Source organism: Crocodylus siamensis, chromosome 15, assembly GCF_052110815.1.
Source record: "Crocodylus siamensis isolate JL-2025a chromosome 15, ASM5211081v1, whole genome shotgun sequence".
In the NCBI taxonomy this organism is placed as follows: Eukaryota; Metazoa; Chordata; order Crocodylia; family Crocodylidae; genus Crocodylus; species Crocodylus siamensis.
The window spans coordinates 18,035,778-18,056,748 of NC_143409.1; the positions used below are offsets into that span (position 1 = coordinate 18,035,778).

A 20,971-nucleotide genomic window follows, 5' to 3' on the forward strand; every position below is an offset into this window, starting at 1 on the left:
AACGCATGCGCTCTGCGGCCCGCGGCCGAGCGATGGTTCCGCTGTGCCGGGCCGGGCCGGGCCGCGCCGGGATGCGCGCGCCGTGAGGGCGATGGCGTCGGCGGGGGGCTGCGGCGCGGCCGCGGAGGCGCCCCCTGCGGAGGCGGGCGCGGCGCTGCAGCGGGAGCCGCTGTACAACTGGCAGGCCACCAAGGGCTCGCTGCGGGAGCGCTTCGCCTTCCTGTTCACCAACGAGTTGCTGAGCGACGTGCACTTCGTGGTGGGCAAGGGCGGCCCCCGCGCGGGCGGCGGCGGGGCCCCGGGCCCAGGCCAGCAGCGCATCCCCGCGCACCGCTTCGTGCTGGCGGCCGGCAGCGCCGTCTTCGACGCGATGTTCAACGGCGGCATGGCCACCACCTCGGCCGAGATCGAGCTGCCCGACGTGGAGCCCGCCGCCTTCCTCGCACTGCTCAGGTCAGCGGGTGGGGCTCGTCCGGTCTCGGCGGGCGGGTCCCCGCAGGTTCAGGGGGGACCCGCATGTGCAAGCTATCCGCACGATTCCGTAGTGAACCGTGCCATGACTGTAGACCAGCCACATGTGCAAAGCAGTTATTGCACAATTTGCTACTGAACCACACAATAAATGTAGACAGGCTGTGTGTGCAAAGTAATTACTGCACGATTTTGCTAGTAAACTGCACAAATATAGACTGGCCACATGTGCAACGTTATTATTGCATGATTTGCTAATGAACCGCACAGTAAATGTAGACTGGCCGCACATGCAAAGTAATTGCACAGTTTGCTAGTGAACCACGCAATAAATGTAGACTGGCTGTGTGTGCAAAGCAGTTACTGTATGATTTTGCTAGTAAACTGCACAAATGTAGGCCAGCCACAAGTGCAAAGTAATTGTTGCATGATTTGCTGATGAACCATGGAATAAATGTAGACAGGCTGCACATGCAAAGTAACTGCATGATTCACTAGTGAACCGTGCAATAAATGTAGACTGACTGCACATTCAAAGCAGTTTTTACACAATTTGCTAGTGAACCATGCAATAAATGTAGACCAGATGCATATGCAAAGCACTTGCTACACAGTTTTACTAGTAAACTGCACAAATGTAAACTGGCCACATGTGCAAAGTAATTATTGCATGATTTGCTAGTGAACTGAGCAATAAATGCAGACTGGCCATGGGTGCTAAGTAATTACTGCACAATAAAAATGAGTCCCCAGCTGTTAAAACTAGTCAACGAGTACAGTATAAAGTTACTGTACAAAAATGTGTAGCAAGTCTAGCACGGTCCTAGTCAGGCAGAGCAGCAGTTGATGCCCAACTCCCAGTTCCTAACATTGACTTTAGCAGAACGTCCCCATCCCACCCTGAGGAAACAGGGACCACATTTCTTGGCATGACTCCCCACCAGGAGGGAGTGACAGGGTGGGCAGAGCAGGCGTCTGATAAAAATGTGTTTGCTGTTTTCCAAGGTAAGGATTTATCTTTTACTGCATTAACTGCACAGTTGGTATAAGTTAGACAAGCCTCCAGAGGCAAGCTGTTCTTCATTCAGAGTAAAAAGGAAGCGAAACATATATTAATAATGCAAAGATTTATCTGAAAAAAGGTTTGGTTGTAACTGAAAGGAGAAGTCAAATTTAAGCCAAGAAAGGCTAGGGTTTTAAAAAGTGGACCAAGAGATGTGGAATATAAAATACCAATAATGAAGAGGAGGCCAGAGTTTGAAAATGAAGCAGTAAGCTTTTAGGCCATAGGATGTGTTTGTGAGCAGAGGGCTGACTGAGGCCTTTGAAAGCTACAGTAGTGTAAAAAGATGTAATAAGCCACAGGTCTAGCTAATTCAGTGTTTTTTAGTATATATTTCTTAAAACAGTGTTATGTCAACAAGCTGGTGATGTTTTTCATGCCCAAAATCTAGTAAAACATGTCTGGAAATACACAGTGGGCGCATCTACATGGGATACTAACTGCGCAGTAGCCTAATAACACTGTGCAGTAATGTGCTGGGCAAAAATCCTGCTAATATGCTACTGCGCAGTAGTATTAGGCTACTGCCTTGTAAGCATCACTAAAAACCTGTGTGCTGTGCAGTAGTGCAAGTTACTTCTCATTGATTTAGTTCTTGGTTAGCCATTAATGAGCACATTAATGAATGTGTAGACATGCCCAGTTGCACTATTAGAATGTGCCTGAAGCTGTACGCATCTTACTAGAAACACAGACTACTGTGTTTTAGAAAGCTTTACAAATAGTTGTCCTAATGACTGTTTCTCTAGTTCTGAACGCTTTTTCTGCCTCTTATAGATTCCTAAAAACCTTTTTTTTTTAAGTACTAAACATGCACATATAAAAAGAAAAAAAATCCAGAAAAACAGAACACAAAACCCTGTTCTTACACTATAGACTGCAAGAGGATACAGGTATTGCACCTAATTCACCTTGGTTGGCAAACATACTTATGTTAGTAATCTTTTACAAGGCCGTGTTATTTAATGCCCAGGAAGTCAGAATTAAGCCAAAAAATTACAGCTCTAACTGATACACAAATACTAGCAAAACTTCGAATGTAGATCAGGCTTTAGAAATCTTCTGGTTAAGGTTGCAACATAAGCCTTAACTTGGCTCTCTAACCTTCTTCTGTAAGATTGAAGTACACTGTCTTTTCTTGAGAATATTTATAGGTCTTAAATTACAAATAATTTCTTTTCAAAGATTTTACAACCAATTCCCTGTACTCAACTACTGAGATAAAAGTGTAAGTTTGTTTTATAGTTTGATGCCATCAATTCCTGCAGTATGACAGACTGCTGAACACTTGAATTAGCAAACAGAAAAAGAGAGAGCCAACTTATTTTTAAAATTGTGTTAATTTCAGCTCTGTGTATATAATTGGAAGTGAAATCTTGCATATAACAAATTTAAGTAGAAGAAGTGATGATAATGAAATTTAGTCTTTTCCATTTGAAACAGCCTAATTTAGCTTCCAAAAGTAGAGCTCATTAAAAAACATACCAGTTAGCAACTGAACAGTGTAAATGCTTTCTTTTTTACCTGTATACTGTAAAAGAAGACTGCTTTGTCTGTCTGCCTTCATGGACACTTATTTCTGTCCAAAGGAAAAAGCATTTATAGCTTGTTTGAATTGCCAGTCTCTTTTGATAAATGCCTCCAGAGCTCAGCCCCAAAAGAGCTAAGGTAGAGGTTTTAAATATACAGCCTATAGCAGCGGCAGGCAATTATTTTGGGCAGAGAGCTGCTTACTGAGTTTTGGCAAGCCATCAAGGGCCACATGACAGTCAGCACAGGGCAGATAAATATTCATTTTCTAATTTTTTTAGGGGCCTCGTGGGTTGGATAGAATGGCCTGGCGGGCCGCATCCAGCCCTGGGGCCACATTTTGCCCACCCCAGCCTATAGGCTGTTTCTGGTTCATGGAGCTGTCATCAGCCAGCCAGTGCTGTACCTGGACTCCTGGCAGTCCTGGGTGTACTTTTAGTACTGGGCCCCCTTTGCCAGAGATAATGATAATAATAATTGGGCTTGTTGAAAGAGTCTCACAGCTGTGGTATCAATGTCTTTAAATAATTCATTCTCAATTGATAACATTGCCAATCCCATATATGCTCAATATTAAAACTTATTTTTGCAATTGTAATTTTTTTTTTCATTTTTGGGCCCCCTTTCTGTCCGGGCCCCAGCCCGGTTTGCCCATGCCTGTGTCCAGGTCTGCATCCAGCTAGGGACCTCCTAGAGTGACAGTCAATTTGGGAGTAGGGCCCACTGTCAAAATCCATAACAGGGATGAATCCCTGTTGGGGACCTATGTCTGCTGTGGGGGGAGGGAGGGGAGTAATGGCTGCATTAACCCCCCATGGCTCCCTAACATTGCTGGACCCAGATCTGACCCCTGAGAAGCCTTGCAGTATGGATCCCACTCAAAGGGTAAGGCTAAGTTTGAGACCTCAGAATTAAGGTATTCAGGAACTGGCCTAAACGTAATGGGAGGTGACAGCCAAGCTTAAACTTAAGTATTGTTGCATTTCATTTTAGGTAGAAAATTTAGATAGAAAGTAACCAAACAAATGAAGGAGAAGACTCTGAGACCTTTTTTTTCAGGGAAAAACCAGTTCTTTAAAAATTTGGCAGAGCTGAAAAGCTTAAAGAATAAAACAACTGTTAGGATTTTGGCTTACTATCCAGTATTCCTCTCTTGAAAGCTCTAGGCATAGGCCAAAAGAGTTTGAAAAACAGCTAATTACAGTAGTAGCTTGGCAAATAAAACCTCAAAAACCTGATTTAAAAATACTTCAAAGCCACAAGTGCACTTATTTCTGATTCATTATGAATCAGTTGATTTGTGAAAAAACCCAAAACACACCCCCCCCAAAAAAAAATTCTTTTGTGTATTTTCAAGTTGCAGAGAATAGGAAAGCAGAAGGATGGGAAATCTGACTGGTCTCACTTCATTTCACCAGTGTATTTTACAAAAATTTTCAGTTCCTTTCATTACTGCATGCTGAGCACTCTTTCAGTCTTCTAACTATTGGCTTGAGAGGAGTGAGGGCATGGGTCACATTTGATAGCCCTAGTTCTGCCTAAATACAAAGGACTGTGCCATACTGGCAACATACAGACAAGAAATTAATCACCCAACTTTGCTACTGTACTTTGATATATCTGTCCTGTTGTGGATACCATTTCTGCACTTTAAAATTCAGTGGTCATATTGAATGCTTCATTTCTACAGGTTGCTGGATCCTGTATTGTTGGTCTCTGGCTGTTGATTCCTTGCAGTATGTTAAAACTAAGAGAGTTGTTGCTGGTTTTAAATCACAGAATTGGTGCCTTAAATTGCTTTGAGTTATTTTAGTCTACCTATTTGCAAAGTAAGGCTTCCTAGGCCATCACTTGGACTGTCAGCTGTGTGTGTGTCCATTGACTTCCTCTTACCCATTGCACCCTCCCCACCTCTCTTACCTTTTATTCTATATTAAGAAATCAATACCAAAGTAACAAGATGCATGAAAAAAGGAATTCTTGCCTCTGTATGAATCTATTCATTATATTTGAACACAATTTTGTTTTTGTTAGGCTTTTTGTTAATATAATACAAAATGGTCTATGTTTCTGCAACAAAAAGCAGATGTGAATTTTTATTTGGAAAAGAAGGTGCACTAGTGATAGACCTGGATGTATTTTCTTTAAGTGATGCTTGCAAAAACAGATGTGTGGGTTTTTTCTTCTGTTTGTTTTATGCTTTGCTTTTACTAAAGCAAATATCCCCACCACCTTTTGACTGGCACCTCAGAATCAGCTCTGTTTCTGTCACTTCAGAATCAGTATTTTGCTGCTGTCCTGTGTCCACATATAAACAGTGGTTCAGGAAAGCTGACTCTGTTGCCTTTGATACAGATTCTGTCTCTCCATTTGCTGTTCACATTGACGCCTCAACCTGTCTTGCAGTCTCAGAAACAATGGAGCCAGGCCCGAGTTTCTGCTATGTCAGTCTTTGCAGCAAGGATAGAAGACTCAAGGTCATTGGCTAAAATACTACTTCCCCCAGAGGGGAAAATGCTGACTTCAAAATAAGATGTTATTACAGTGGAAGTCCTTGATGCTTGTTTCTTTATGGCTGGCAAGCTAGTATGCAGTTCTGACAGAGCAAAGGTATAGGAATAGAGATATTTATTAATACTTTAGAGAGCTTCTGGCAGGTCTTTACCAGTACAGAAAAATTAGTCTCAGAGTCTTATTTAAAAACAAATCACAAATGTGTGCCATCATTGGGTATAGCTGTTTTATAGCTTTCATAAGCTAATACAGTGCCACATCTTAATAAGAACCAAAATTGAAGTGCATTATTTTGATTTTATCAATACAATCATCATGTTCTTAAACTTAGTTCATGTGTTTAACTGTCCCTCAACTATTTATTTATCTTCTGTACTTGTATATTGATTTCCAGGTTTCTTTATTCAGATGAAGTTCAAATCGGTCCAGAAACAGTTATGACCACTCTTTATACTGCCAAGAAGTATGCAGTCCCAGCCCTGGAAGCACATTGTGTAGAATTTCTCACTAAGCACCTCAGAGCAGATAATGCCTTCATGCTTCTTACTCAGGTAACGTTAATGCAGTTTTGGCCTGTTATGACAATATTGTTTAGTGGCCCTGAAATAGTTATTACTTTACATAGTATTAGTTAGCTAGGTAGCCTAATAATATGTAGAGGTATGACATATCAGCTGTCTAATTCAAGCATCTTTCTAAGTTTATTCATTATTAGAGGGGAAAGAACCTTATAAATAAGTAGGATTTTTAAAATACATAATTGATTGGAAACTGATATATAGCAAGTCTGTTTTCCCTTCACTACTATTTCTAATTAATTAGTTTTTTTAGCAATAAGACGGAAAGAAAATAAGAAAAATCTTCATATGTTGAAAATCTTAACGAAGTACATAAATAAGGGCCTTCAAGACACAAACTCAGGGAATACTTCAGATAGTTGAGTGCATTTAAACATAATATATAATTGTTCCAGAATAAAAACATGTGCTTGTTTTGATTATTTGTTTGCATCTCTTGATTGCAACCTCAAAGAGAGAGTGCAGAGTATATTTTTATATTTCTAGGCTCGATTATTTGATGAACCACAGCTTGCTAGCCTTTGTCTTGACACTATAGACAAAAGCACAATGGATGCAATAAGTGCTGAAGGTTTTACTGATATTGACATAGGTAAGTTACCTTCTGTGACCCGAATATTTACATTTCCCAGGGGAACTGTACTGTTTTTAGTGTTAAATGCATTACTTTTTGATCAGTGTTTGCACTGACAACAAAAACCTTCATACTGGAGAACTCAGCTCTTTATAGATGTCTGTTGCATAAAAAATACTAATCAAGTTAACCAAGTAACTGTTACATTTTAACTGGCCATTTGAATAGGTAAACCCTTTTTAGTGTGGTAACAGATACTGTATAAAATGTTGAATTGTTTTAACTTGAAGTTTTGGGATCAGATACTTTGCTTTAACAATCTCTGCTTGCATTGACAAAAAGAAATAAGAATTCTACAAAAAAATACAAGCTTAACAGGGTTTTACTTCTATAAAATTTCAGAAAACAGCAGACATTTTATCTGCTAACCTACATTTTTTAGCTTAAGCACAGAAATTGGGGGACGAGGGTATATGCATGTATAGGTGTATGTATATATGTAATTAACATTAAGTATGTTGGTCGTTTTTTGTTCTTTCATATCTTTTTACCAAAGCAGTAGAAATGGTGGCTAAAGTTAACATGAATTAATTTTGTAGCACTAGGATATTATTCAAATATCCTAGTTTAGACCAACTCCAAACTGCATGAAAAATTATTAAATCAGCTATATGTTATTACACATGTTACTTCCACATCTTACTCCCATCTTTTGAAGTTTTTTTACCCCAAAATTTTCACTATGGGTTCCTGCTAAAGTAATATTATGTGTTCAGTGTATGACTAGGCCTATGGAAAAACACTTAAAAAAAAAAAAAAAAATCTGGTGTTTGTCACTGGCATAGCAACAGTCCAGATGTCGATTTTGATTGGTCTTGTGTATTATAGTTGCTATATTAATAAAATTGTCTCCAATTTTGCTTTAGGCTACTATTAATCATTGGCTAACATTGAATCTGTACAAGAGGTCTCCATTGCTGTCAGTGTGGTATAGAAGAGAAATTGATTTTTGTAAAAGCCCTTGTTGTATGCTAGGTTTTAGTTGTAGCTTTACTGTTAAATTACTGTTGTCCTTCAAGTGTCCATATGCCAATCCAGTTCAACTGCTGGACTGGTCCTACACATGTTAAGCTATGAAAGCAGCATATTCACATTCTTCTTGCCTAAATGTAGGCCTATGAACAGCCAGACTGATGGCATCAGCCTCCAGCCTGTAATGAGTGGGTTTATGACTTTTCCGGAAGGAAAGGAACAGCATATTATCTAACCTTATTGAGTTCAGCAGAAATGAGCTCAGCAGACTATTGCTGTTAGGGGGTATTAGCATTGTGATTAGAGAAGGAGATAAACTTATTGGGTGTAGTGCCCAAGAAAAAGATGGGACTGGAGCTCACTTTGGGTTCTTGTTGAGGTCAGGGAAGAGGAAATAAATGGGACTCTAGACCAGTGGTGCTCAACTTTTTGGACTCATAGGCCAAATGAGTGGCATGGAGCCCATCTGTGGGCTGGGTTGGGCCCTGGGGCCCAGCACTGCCCCCTGCCTGCCCCATGTGCTAGGATTGGGCCCTGGGAGCCCAGCATCATCCCTTTCCATGCACTGAGATTGGGTCCCAGGGGCTGGCATCAGCCCCTCTCGCCGCCCTAATTGGGTCTCGGGGCCCATGCCGCCCTGCTAGCCCTGTGCACTGAGATCAGACACCAGATCCAGTATGCAGAGCCTGAGGTTCCCTGTGGGTCCACAAATTTGGTGGCAAGGGAGCGATGCCACCTCCACTGCCAAATTTGCAGGCCTATATGAAGCCACACAGGCCAGATGACAGGGTCATGGGCCAGAGGTTGAGCACCCCTACTCTAAACTAAAGTTAAATCTAATAGGAATGGGGAAAGATAGAGGATGAACTGGAATTCAACAAAGGGTAAACAGTTATTCTACCACAGGTTTGCTCTCCTAGGAATTGGCTTTCATATATTTGTTTGCCTCATCCTCTTCTCCAGTGGTTTTCAGTCTTAGAAGTTTTGTTTGGCCTTCCTATATATGGATTGTATGATGTGGTTGCCTGTGATGGGGAACGGGAGTATTACAGAGGAAGTGTCTTCAGTCCTATGCTCCTATAACCATTCAACTGTTTGTTCTCAAGTTCTTAGCTGTCAGTATTTTCCAGCTGGCCATCCTGTACCCTCTTAAAACCTTTGGGTGTCTATACACAAGCATGGAGGCTGCTCTGATGCACTGGAATTCCTGGAATTCTGCAATTCCAGCATGTCAGAACAGACTCAATCAGGTCAGCTCACAGAGGTAGTGAAGGCTAAGGATGTGGTGGTCATGGGGGACCTGAACTTCCCGGACATCTGCTGGGAAGAACAGTCAGCCAGGTCTGAACGCTCACGTCGGTTCTTGGCCAGAGTGCAGGACCTCCATCTAACCCAGGAGGTGCACAGCCCCACCAGGGGAGACGCCTTGTTGGACCTAGTGCTGGTCATGAGTGATGACCTGGTGAGGGGGCTGCGGGTGCTCGACCACCTGGGTGACAGCGATCATCACCTGCTGGAATTCACCATCCAGCAAAGACATGCAGTAAGGCAGCGGCCCTGGATTTTAAAGGGCAGACTTCAACAAGCTAAGGAGGATAGTTGGAGAAGCGCTGAGGTCCTGGAGGGGAGGGGAGCCAGGTGTCCAAGGGGAGTGGTCGCTCCTTAAGGAGACGATCCTCCAAGCCCAAAGGAAGGTAATCCCAACGAGGATCAAAGGGAGCAGCAGAGCACACAAGCCTCCGTGGCTCACCAAAAGCATCCAGGAATGTCTCCTTGCTAAAAAGGAGGCTTACACCCAATGGAAAGAAGGGGTCATCACCAGGGAGGACTATTCTGTAGTTGCTCGGGGATGTAGGGGGGGTAGTTAGGAAGGCCAAGGCAGAGATGGAACTGGGACTAGCTTCCCAGATTAAGGACAATAAGAAGTCCTTTTTTAAATACATAGGGGGTAAAAAGAAGGTCCCGGGTAATGTGGGGCCCTTGCAGGACGCGATGGGAAACTTGGTCATCACACCAGACGGCAAAGCTAACATGTTTAACGATTTCTTTGCCTCCATCTTCCTAAGTAGGGACCAGAACAGCCACCTCCCTGCTGGGCCCCCCTCGGGCCCCGAGGGAGGCACACCTGGGCCATGGGTTAGCGAGGATTTAGTTAGGGAGCTTCTGGAGCTTCTATTCAAGTCAGCCAGTCTGGATGATCTCCACCCTAGAGTTCTAAAGGAACTGGCCGAGGTCATTGCAAGTCCCCTGGCACAACTTTACGAGCACTTGTGGTGCTCTGGTGAGGTACCGGAGGACTGGAAGAGGGCCAACGTGGTCCCCGTCTTCAAAAAAGGCAGGAAGGAGGACCCGAGAAACTATAGGCCAGTTAGTCTTACCTCGATCCTAGGCAAGCTGTTTGAGAAAATTATGCTGGCACACATCCAGGAGGGGCCAGCAGGGGACTGCATGCTTAGGGGCAACCAACACAGGTTCATCAGTGGCCGGTCCTGTCAGACCAACCTGGTGGCCTTTTACGATCAGATCACCAGATCATTAGATGCAGGAGTAGCAGTGGATATAGTCTTCCTGGACTTCGGAAGGCTTTTGACACTGTCTCTCACCCCATTCTCATTAAGAAACTGGGGGCTGTGGTGTAGACACCCACACAGTCAAATGGGTCGCCAACTGGCTGGAGGGCCGCACCCAGAGGGTGGTAGCGAATGGGTCCTTCTCAGCCTGGAGGGACGTGGGCAGTGGGGTTCCACAGGGCTCCGTCCTCGGGCCTGCACTGTTCAACATCTTCATCAGTGATTTGGACGAGGGGGTAAAAAGCACCTTGTTCAAATTTGCTGATGACACTAAGATGTGGGGGGACGTGGGTACACTGGAAGGATGCAACGGGGTACAATCAGACCTAGACAGGTTACAAGGGTGGGCGGACGAGAATAGGATGGGTTTCAACACAGACAAGTGCAAGGTGATGCACCTCGGGAGGAACAACCGGCACCATACCTACAGGTTAGGGAACTCCCCTCTTGTCAGCACAGAGGCAGAAAGGGATCTGGGGGTCATCATTGACTCCAAGATGAACATGGGCTGGCAGTGTGGGGAGGCAGTCAGGAAGGCCAACCGCACCTTGTCATGCATCCACAGATGCATCTCGAGCAGGTCCAAAGAGGTGATCCTCCCCCTCTATGCGGCACTGGTCAGGCCACAGCTGGAGTACTGCGTCCAGTTCTGGGCACCGCACTTCAAGAGGGATGTGGACAGCATGGAGAGGGTCCAGAGGAGGGCCACTTGTATGATCAGGGGGCAGCAGGGCAGGCCCCATGAGGAGAGGCTATGGGACCTGAACCTGTTCAGCCTCCACAAGAGAAGGCTGAGGGGGGATCTTGTGGCCTGTTATAAACTAGTCAGGGGGGACCAGCAGGCATTGGGGAAGTCATTGTTTCCCCGAGCACTGCCAGGAGTGACCAGGAATAACGGTCACAACCTGGCAGAGGGTAGGTTTAGGTTAGATATCAGGACGCGCTACTTCACGGTGAGGGCAGCTAGGATCTGGAACCAACTTCCAAGAGAAGTGGTGCAGGCTCCTACCCTGGGGGTCTTTAAGAGGAGGTTAGATGCACATCTTGCTGGGGTCGTTTGACCCCAGTACTCTTTCCTGCCATGGCAGGGGGTCAGACTAGATGATCTTCTCAGGTCCCTTCCGACCCTAGAAACTATGAAACTATAAGGTCTGCTGGAGCGTGGCAATTTCTGTACTCCAGCAGCCTCCTGCATCTTGTGGATCAGTGTCCCTGCACTTAAAAATGGCAGCGGGGGTGCTTGAACTCAAGCTCATTGAACAAGCTTTAGTTCAAATGCCTCTGCTGCCATTTTTAAGCAGCAGGATACTGATGCACAAGACACGATGGCACTTTAGTTAGAACAGCCCTTGGAGCCCCTCTAATTAAAACACTGCCCTCCTCACCCCTGGAGTATGTGTAAAAGTGCCCTTTATGATTTTAGTTGTGAACACTCCATCACTATCCACAGTAGTTCTTTTTCATGATGAGATCCTGAAAACTCTGTGACTAGTTCAGAAGAAGTTCTTGACTAGGAACACTTGTAGGGCTCTACCTAAATGGTGCTGGACATGTGCTGCACAACAGCACCCTTAATCTTGCTCTTTTTATCATGTGTGTCCCACACCACATAGCCGCACTCGTCTGGACGCGGCCAAAAAGTCTGAAGACACTTAAGGGCATGAACAAACATACAGTTGCAGCAGCTTCAAAAGGGGACCTGCTGTATGGTGCCTTATACAGTAAAAGTTCTGTTTTCCGGCATCTTACAAGCCCGCATTCTCCACTAACCGGCATGCTGGCTTGTAAGATATAGTGAAACTGGAAGTGCCTACTGTGGCTCTTCCAGTTTCTCCAAGCCCCTGTGGCTCGGGGCAAAGCCGCCTGCGCTGCCGAGCCCCCATGGCCCGGAGGCTTGACAGGCTATGCAGGGATGTGCGGGTTGTACGATGCCACAGGAGGGGTGAAGGGACACCCTTGACGTGTGAGCCAGCATATTTTGTTATCCGGCATCCCCCCGTTCCCAGGGGATGCCGGATAACAGAGCTGTTACTGCGCAATGACACTCCTAGGTTATTAACTAGGGCCCCTTTGTAGTTTTGGGTACATTTAATAATAGGTGATTTCATCTGCATCAGGACATCTATTAGAACAAGTAAAACAAGCTACGCTCCCTGGAAGTAGTTTGTTTCCACAAAAACAGTCATCTTAAGAAATTGGATGTGCCTTTATTTATAGAGGTTACAAGGGAAGGGGATAAGTTCTCTGTAGTTGTATGTTAGTTGACAGTTGAAGAAGATTATTTGAGGTTCAGCAAGATTCCTGACAGACCTGGGCTTATGTGAATAGGTCCTGTAAGAGCAACAGACCTTCATATGGCTAAACTGGCAAAGCTGTAAGTTAAATGTTTTAACTGTGGTTGCATTGAATGAATTGGAACATGTAGTGCTTACCACCAGTTTTGGATGCTAGATGTCTACATATTTAAAGGGTTTTCATAATATAGCCTTACGCCACTTTTATGCATTCCCCTCCTTGTTATGTCTCAGTAGATTGGCAGAAGGACACTCAAATGAGAATACAACTTTTTCGATGGATAATTTGTTTTTTCTCATAGTGTACATTCACCAATCTGCTTGATCACTTCCTTTTTTGATCTTGCCCCAGTCTTGAAAATTCTCTTGGGACATGAAAGCATATTTGGCACTAATTACATAAGCACAGTCCTAGTCTTAGGAATCGAGAAAAAGGTTCATATGCTGTCTTCATAGCAGGAGGAGAGACAGGACAAAACCTGTTTGGACTGGAGGCTTTACTCTGAGCCAGAAGACTCATTTACACATAAGGCAAAACTGTCTTATCTAAGGTATTGTGCATTAAATTCACTTAGTCGTTAAACTGATTTTCAGATATTTAGTCAGCTTTAAGTTTATTCTCCAAAAGTAATTTTGGTATTCATTTTGGTAAAATATGTTATTCTTGACTGAAGCTGTGTAATTTAAACTGACCTAAAATGTAAAGGGGATTGTTATGACTAGAGTAAAAAATAAATAAATTTGTTGGTAACTTTAATTTTTTTTCTGTAGATACACTATGCGCAGTTCTAGAAAGAGACACTCTTAGTATTCGAGAGAGCAGACTCTTCGGAGCTGTTGTTCGCTGGGCAGAAGCAGAGTGCCAAAGACAGCAGCTGCCTGTGACATTTGGAAACAAACAGAAAGTACTTGGAAGAGCTCTGTCCTTAATTCGTTTTCCATTAATGACCATTGAAGAGTTTGCAGCAGGTAAGCTTATGTGTCTTTTCATCTTCTGTAAGCATGGTTCCCTGAATTATGCTGTAGACTTCGTGGCCTATTAATGAGTGATTCACTTCATGGGCATTTCATACCTACTCTGTTAGTAGAAAATGGTATTTAACTTTTTTAGTCAAACTTGACATGTTTCTGACCTTGATGAATATCTTCATGTAAATATTTCCACTGTTTGATTAAGTACTATGGAGTGGAAAACATAAGTATAACGTCTCCTGAGAGTGAGCCTTTTCTTTTCCCAGGTCCTGCTCAATCTGGGATTCTATCAGATCGAGAAGTAGTAAATCTCTTTCTGCATTTTACCGTTAATCCTAAACCTAAAGTTGACTATATTGACCGACCAAGATGCTGCCTCAGGGGAAAGGAATGTAGCATAAACAGGTTCCAGCAAGTGGAGAGCCGTTGGGGCTACAGTGGAACAAGTGACCGAATCAGGTATTTGCCTTAAAATGGTCTACAGAAGGAAGAGGGAGCAAGCTATTTGACTGCTGGTTTGTAGAAGTCAAAGCAGTAACTCAGAAACAGATTCAGTTTGCATACAACAGGGCTGTCTAAATGGCGGCCCGCAGATTGCTGGTAGCTAGCAGGCTCCTACCCAGCCACCACTTCTCCAGTTGTTCCTGTTGCTACTGTGGCTGGGGGCTCTGGGCTTCCCCATCTCTTCTGGCTTCTCTGTTCCTGGGGCCAGGGTGGTGAGGTGGGGGGGCCAAGGAGAGGGCTATGTTGCTTGTGCTCTGTGGGGGAGGAGAGGAGCTGGAGTGCCTGTGCAGTAGGTGGACCCCAGGAGACCTGCTTCTGCTATGTGTAACATAGAGCCCACAGGGCTGCAGCCACCTACTGCCCAGAAATTGGACACATTGGCCTAAAATATCTGCACAGTATATGTGATGTGTATAGATAAAACACACTTAAGATAAAGGAAACATTTGGAAAAATAGTTTTAGGTAGGTTTGAGTGAACCAGGTGTTAATGATTGATAATATGTACATTTGTTCATCGTATACCACGCTTATAAGTTCCTTTCCAAGATGTCTGAATGATGATAAGATTTAAGATTTTCTTTTTTTTTGTTTCAGTAATAGTGAGTCTTTCCAAAAGATGTTCATGTAATAGCATCAGCTTGCTTTTTACAGTAAAATAGGTCTTTGGAAGCTATATCTTAATAGAATTCATTCAGTGTTCTCTATTTAAATTTAATTTAATACTTTATTCTGGCCTTAATCATGTGCCATTCAAGTTAATGGGAGCTTTTCTTTGACCTGACTTGAACAGATAAAGGCCTATAATTGTATAGATTCCTCATTTGGCTTTTTCTTTGTCCTGTATAAGATTCACAGTTAATAGAAGAATTTCCATTGTGGGATTTGGATTGTATGGATCAATTCATGGACCCACAGACTATCAAGTTAATATACAGGTAATGTACATTTTTGCATTGTGTAGAAACTAAACATATTATAAGCAATAATATTTACATAAGGTTTACAATAATATTTACATATTTGGATTCAGCTGAAGTAATTCTGTATGCCAGGTGGTTCGTGCAATTTTTGCTACTGTATGTGTTAAATTCTCTGACTTCAGCAGTATGATGTTCATGTTTGTCCTCAGTTGTGATCTATGATAAAGCCTTTTTCAACTGTGGAAGCCCTATTGAATGTATGGTCTGCTTTGCACTTCTCTGCTTATCTTGCGTTCTCATTTATATAATGTGTAACACAATACTGCTTTGGGTTGGGATATGGGATTGCTAGTGCAATAAAAATGAGATGTGGGCATTTTTGTATCTAACACTTTTGAGACCTGCTTGGTTACTCTTGCCACCAAGAGTAGTAGTAAGAATTCTATAGAAGAGTATTAGTTTCTGCTTTTAGTAAGTCATTCCTATTGTCCTCTGAGAACTAACAGGGGAACTGCGTGAGATGAGTAAATACTTGCAGATGTGGGGGATAAAAAAACCTCACTTTACTAGAAGCAGCAGCATGTTAGATTGACCTGGCTTCGCAGCATCTGTATAGACTCAGCATTTCAGCGGGGCTTTTTGGCACTTTTATCTAAAGATGATTCAATCAGCTACTAGATAAAAGCCCTAAAAAAGCTCCACTAAAGCACCTGATCTATACAGACACTGCAGAGCTGGGTCAAACTAGTGCACTTCCTCTTCTGGGCATGTGCTGGGCTTGGCACAGGAATGTGCCAAATTTAAAATATAGCACCAGGTTTTTCTGTTGGTTTTTTTCACGTTTGCAAACAGCCAAAATTAATATAAAATAGAAACAAAGAATAGTGTGGTGGTAAAGTACTGCAGATATTACACAAATGGAAGGATGCATCATTGTGTTTTTAGATGGTTTAGCGAGTACTTGTTAAATAACCTATAAAGATACTTAGCAGTATAGGTTTGCTAATATCTCAGTGTTATTCAGGAAGTGTAGACTTTTATTTAAAGAGCCATGGGTGGTTCGTGCTCTAGGATATCATTGGAGTGAGCTCAGGGGGTTTAGAACTCTAAATCGATCTCCTCACCAGCAGATCACTGCTGAGGTCACGCTGCCCTTTATATTCAATTGGGTGGAGTTAGGAAGTGTTTCCTGTAACAGGTATTTTAATATAAATAATCATATGTTTGTTGATGTTGGATAGTTCTTTGTGACTAAACTTTTCTCTTTCAGAATTATAAAACTAGTTAAATTCACTTTCTTTTAACTTATATACAGATAATTGAATACGAGAAAAATCAGACGCTGGGACAGAATGATACAGGATTTAGTTGTGATGGAACCGCCAATACTTTCAGAGTTATGTTCAAAGAACCTATAGAGATTTTGCCAACAGTGTGTTATACAGCTTGTGCAACACTCAAAGTAAGAATGCTTAGAGTACATCTTACAGAAGAAAACAAAAGGGAAAATGGCTTGTACCCATGTTTTTAGCTAACTCTGAACTGTCACCTGGTGGGGGAAATAGCTTTCAAGTCTTAGATTATTTTCATTTCAGTGGCAGTACTACAGATTAGTTTAACATCGGCTTTACAGTAACTGCAAGGTTCTGTGCTGCATCTGTTAGACACAGGGGAGATGGTACTTAAAGCCACCTTAGTGCCTTTTTATACCTTCTCAATTTTGGGTTGATCCAGAAGCCAGAATGGATCCCAGTGTAAATAATCTGTTGCCCATAAGCAGCCACATTGGAAGGTTTAACTTGAAGGAATTTGATTAAAAAAATAAAATAAAAGAGCACTATTATTTAAGTAAATGGTGTTTAAATTTTTTAAAGGTTAATTCTTAATGCATTGTAAAACTATTAATTTGCTTGCAGAAGGGGGAATGTATATCTCTCATATAGCAGTAGTGGCAGTTTGCTTCAAAACTTGGACCTGTCCTTTTGTGTAATTTTTTCCCCCTGAAGTGTATAATTCTAAAAAATGTGGCTTTATCATTCAGTAGTGACATGGAGAAGCATGTGGAGCGTTTACTGTTCCTTTCCTAATCTATACAGTGACTGTAGGTACATCAATTTAATATTTATTTATAGTCCTACAACTCTTGCTATGTTGTAGACTTAAACTTTTCCTTTCTTTAAAGTGAAATTTTCTCTTTAGGCCCAGTTTTAAATGTGAGTTATGCATTTTTAAAAGTACTTGCATAAACATAAAGGGCCGCTATGTCCGTTGCTAAAGAATAAATAGTTGTGATTTGGGAAGGCTTAACTAATTCTCTATACAAAGGAAAATTTATATTTACAGAGTGGGGAAGGAGGAAAAAGCATTGCACCAAACATCAATATATCTTAAGTTACACTTACTTAGCAGGATGCCTTCTCTGCTCTGTCATGGCACCAGAGTCTTGCTCTACACTAATTTCTAAGGCTGATCCTAGTCAGCCCAAATGCTAAGAGGGTGCCTTGTCATTCACGATGGAAAGCCAAAAATAGCTGGGCATGATGCTAGCCACATCCCTTTCTTAGGTGTGGTTGGCTGTTGCAACTGGTAAACCTTAACCATACTAGTTTGATAGGCCATTACACTTGAATTTATCAGGTTTATATGGTAAACTCAATTTAAAATGTCCCTGCCTTGCTAGCTGTCTGGTTCAAGAGCAGACGCGTGCCTCTAAATTCTCTTTTTGAAGGTAATTGTTTAAATACTTTGTCATGGTCTATAGCATTTGGAAGCTGAAGTATATTGGTAAAGTGAGTAATTCAAGAATTCATGTAAAATAGCAGGACTATATAGAGATTTTATGGAACCTAATATAATATTCTATAGGTCTTGCTGATGCTGCGTAGCTACCTTTTCTCCGGTTCAGTTGCTCACTACTGCTTTTGCTGTTTATATTAGGGACCTGATTCCCATTATGGCACAAAAGGATTGAAGAAAGTAATCCATGAATCTCCAACTGCCAGCAAAACCTGCTTTTTCTTTTTTAGTTCACCAGGTAACAACAATGGAACATCAATAGAAGATGGACAAATACCAGAAATAATATTTTATACATAATTCCCTATGATTCATAGTCTTGGATATAACAATGTATGGACTGATTTAAGCATAAACTACTTGCTACTGGTGACAGTTACCAACTCTGTGATATTGCATAAATATTTAATCTCTTAAATGTGTAATATGAAACTGTAAAACATTTCTTATAAGAGGTACAAGAAAAAATCTATTTTTCTGCATGGTTATTGGCTATAAATTAACAGACATAGCTTGTTATCTTCACAAAGCCTTGGAAGTAAGAAGCAATCTATGTTGTAAAGGTTGTTTAAAAGTTATCTTGTGATTCTGGGCTTTTATTTGTATGAGTACTTGCACTTTTTCAGCATATGGTGAAAATCCTTCTTTGAACTGGAAGATCCTTGTTTGGTATGGACTTCTGGTATATGTTTTTTTCCTATTTTTAGAAAGCTCTATTGCTCTGTTCTGGAGTTGCATCTCTCTTTAAATATTCTTGGAATGGTCTCTGCAGGGTCAAATGACTACTTACATTTTTTTAAGTAGTACATTATCAAAACTGTATTGTAGCTATGTTCCTTTCGTCTTGACTTACTGGATGAGCCAGGAAGAATTAACTGAGTAAGCACTCTAAAAATTACCTGGAATTGTATTTAAAGAAAATATCATGTACTTACAGCCAAGATCTGCAGTGTACAGTACTTCAACAATTTTAGTTTTCATTCAGAAATTGGTATTTTTAGTATGGTATTGGAACATATACATTGATATGGAAATGGCAATTGTATATAAATCTATGCCTACAAAAATGTCTATGAAAATCTGAGAATACAAGAAATCTCCTGATAATATTTTATGACTGGATGCTCTAACATTAATCATTACTCAAACCTGTATGATCTAAGTATCTGTTTTGTGCAATAAGTCCTAGAAAATATCTACAGTGACTCAAGTAACATGACGGGATACAATCCTCCAAATGGTACAGTGAATATCCATAGATAGTATTATCTGTAGATTTACAGAAACATAGTTAAACAGTGAAAAAATTCCTGTCCCCTCTGCAGGATTCTGCATGCTCCCACTAACTAGTCTACAATAAATCACTATCATTTTAGCTGATATAACATTACAGAAATAATGCTATACTGTTTAGAAAAAAGTGTAATGCCAGTAATATCTGTTTAATAGATGAATATGCAGTAACTGGATCAGGTTCATTTTATTTTTAAAATGAGCTCAAAATGAATGAGTAAAATCCTGCACCACTTTCGACTGCAAATAATTCTTAATTCCTTTTTTTAAAGTACTGTAACAATTCAGGTAGAATTGACCAGTTTGACATGACATGACATTAAACTGCTATTTATGAAGATTTCAATTAAAGTGTCTAGTACAAAAATAATTCTTCAAAAAAGGTGTAATTATTAAGTTTAAATAAGCATTTTTTTTGCGGCTAAGGTAATTTTTACGTTTCAGTTAAACATCCAGAAAAACTTCCCTTGAATTTCTGTTTTCCTACTAAGATGCAGCACATACATGAGTCTTGATCAAGATTGCAACGCTCTGGTGAATCAAGAAGCCAGTATTGACTTGATAGTATTTTATTCCAGTGGTTTAGTAATCACACTTAACCACATCAGTTCGTGGGATGTGGAAAACTCAATTCATCTTCAGTAAATCTTTTTTAGTTCAGTCTTTTGAACTGCTCATAAAGATTTTAAAAACGATGACTATTATTGGAGTTTTGGAAAGTAGTGTTGAATCAGGACTGTTACTAAAAGGCATATTCCTCCTTACTTGCTGGATGACAATAGAACTCATAGAATCATGATCAGTGGGTCTGAAATTGTTCTTCCTTACTGTCATTTTTATTCTAGTTTGGGGCCTGTAATTCAAGATGTTGCATAGCTACCAGCTTTTTAAGGATATTAAGAATATTAAACTCAAGTTCTATATTCTGTATATATAATCTTTATATAGTGGCAAATCCCTTTTGATATTTCACATATTGCAGTTCATGTGTGTTCCAATACATGCTCTTCATTTACTTGCTGAGCTGTAGGGGACACAATTGGTGGTAACCTGGTTTAAAAAGTTAAGATAGAATGAACTCTAGCCCAGAGGGCTGTTAGGGTAGTGAAATTAACGGCTCATTTGGCCCTACTGAAGAATGTGTCTAACATGCTCTTGTAAAGAAGTCGGTAGCTGTTTCTGCTGCAGCAGAAGGAACAAGCACAGTTCCAAGTGACACAAAGAAGCACTTGTGGATGGGCACAGACCGGGGGTTTTCTGGACATGGGACAAGTCTGCTCCCTCCTCGTTCTGTGAAAACAACCGGTTGGAGATTCCCGTTCATTCAGCAGTTTCTTACCTAAGCTAATTCTCCGTTTAGCCAGAGGGAGAATGGTATCTAGTTCAGGCTGTAAAACAAGGTTGACTTGAGGAAAGGATCCTGAGGAAAGGAAGGATGGAGAGCAACAGGGTAAGGACCCTGGACTTCAGAAAAGCAAACTTCAGCTCACTCAGGGAACTCATGGGCAGGATCTCCTGGGAAGCCAGACTAGGGGAGGGAGGAGTCCCGGAGAGCTGGCTGTACTTTAAGGAAGCCTTACTGAGAGTGCAGGAACAAACCATCCTGATGTGTGGGAAAACTAGCAAGCATGACAGAAAACCAGCTTGGCTTAGCAGGGAACTCTTCAGTAAACTAAACCACAAAAGGTAGTTTATAACAAGTGGGAACTTGAAGAAATAACTAGGGAAAACTATTATAAGAGCATTGCTTGGGCGTGCAGGGCTGAAGTCAGGGAGGCCCAAGTGCAATTGGAGTTGTGCATAGCAAGAGATGTAAAGGGTAACAAGAAGGGTTTCTGCAAGCATGGGCGGTAGCAAG

General features: G+C 41.6%; 1 protein-coding gene across 1 annotated transcript; it reads left to right on the forward strand.

Annotated features, from left to right (window-relative positions):
• On the forward strand, window positions 1-19,912 carry BTBD1 (BTB domain containing 1). Its single transcript, XM_090029074.1, has 8 exons — window positions 1-453; window positions 5,973-6,129; window positions 6,643-6,748; window positions 13,398-13,595; window positions 13,865-14,057; window positions 14,952-15,039; window positions 16,340-16,486; window positions 17,962-19,912. The coding sequence occupies exons 1-8, from the start codon at window positions 92-94 to the stop codon at window positions 18,118-18,120; spliced, it is 1,410 nt and encodes a 469-aa protein (XP_089885200.1). The 5' UTR covers window positions 1-91; the 3' UTR covers window positions 18,121-19,912.
• The last annotated feature ends 1,059 nt before the right edge of the window (window positions 19,913-20,971 follow it).

What these genes read in the sequence shown, in the direction of transcription:
- BTBD1 (XM_090029074.1), top strand. Translation starts at nt 92, where the DNA reads ATGGCGTCGGCGGGGGGCTGCGGCGCGGCCGCGGAGGCGCCCCCTGCG. An exon ending in GGAACAAGTGACCGAATCAG is followed by an intron (nt 14,058 to 14,951) that starts GTATTTGCCTTA and finishes GTCCTGTATAAG; the next exon opens with ATTCACAGTTAATAGAAGAA. An exon ending in CAGCTTGTGCAACACTCAAA is followed by an intron (nt 16,487 to 17,961) that starts GTAAGAATGCTT and finishes TGTTTATATTAG; the next exon opens with GGACCTGATTCCCATTATGG.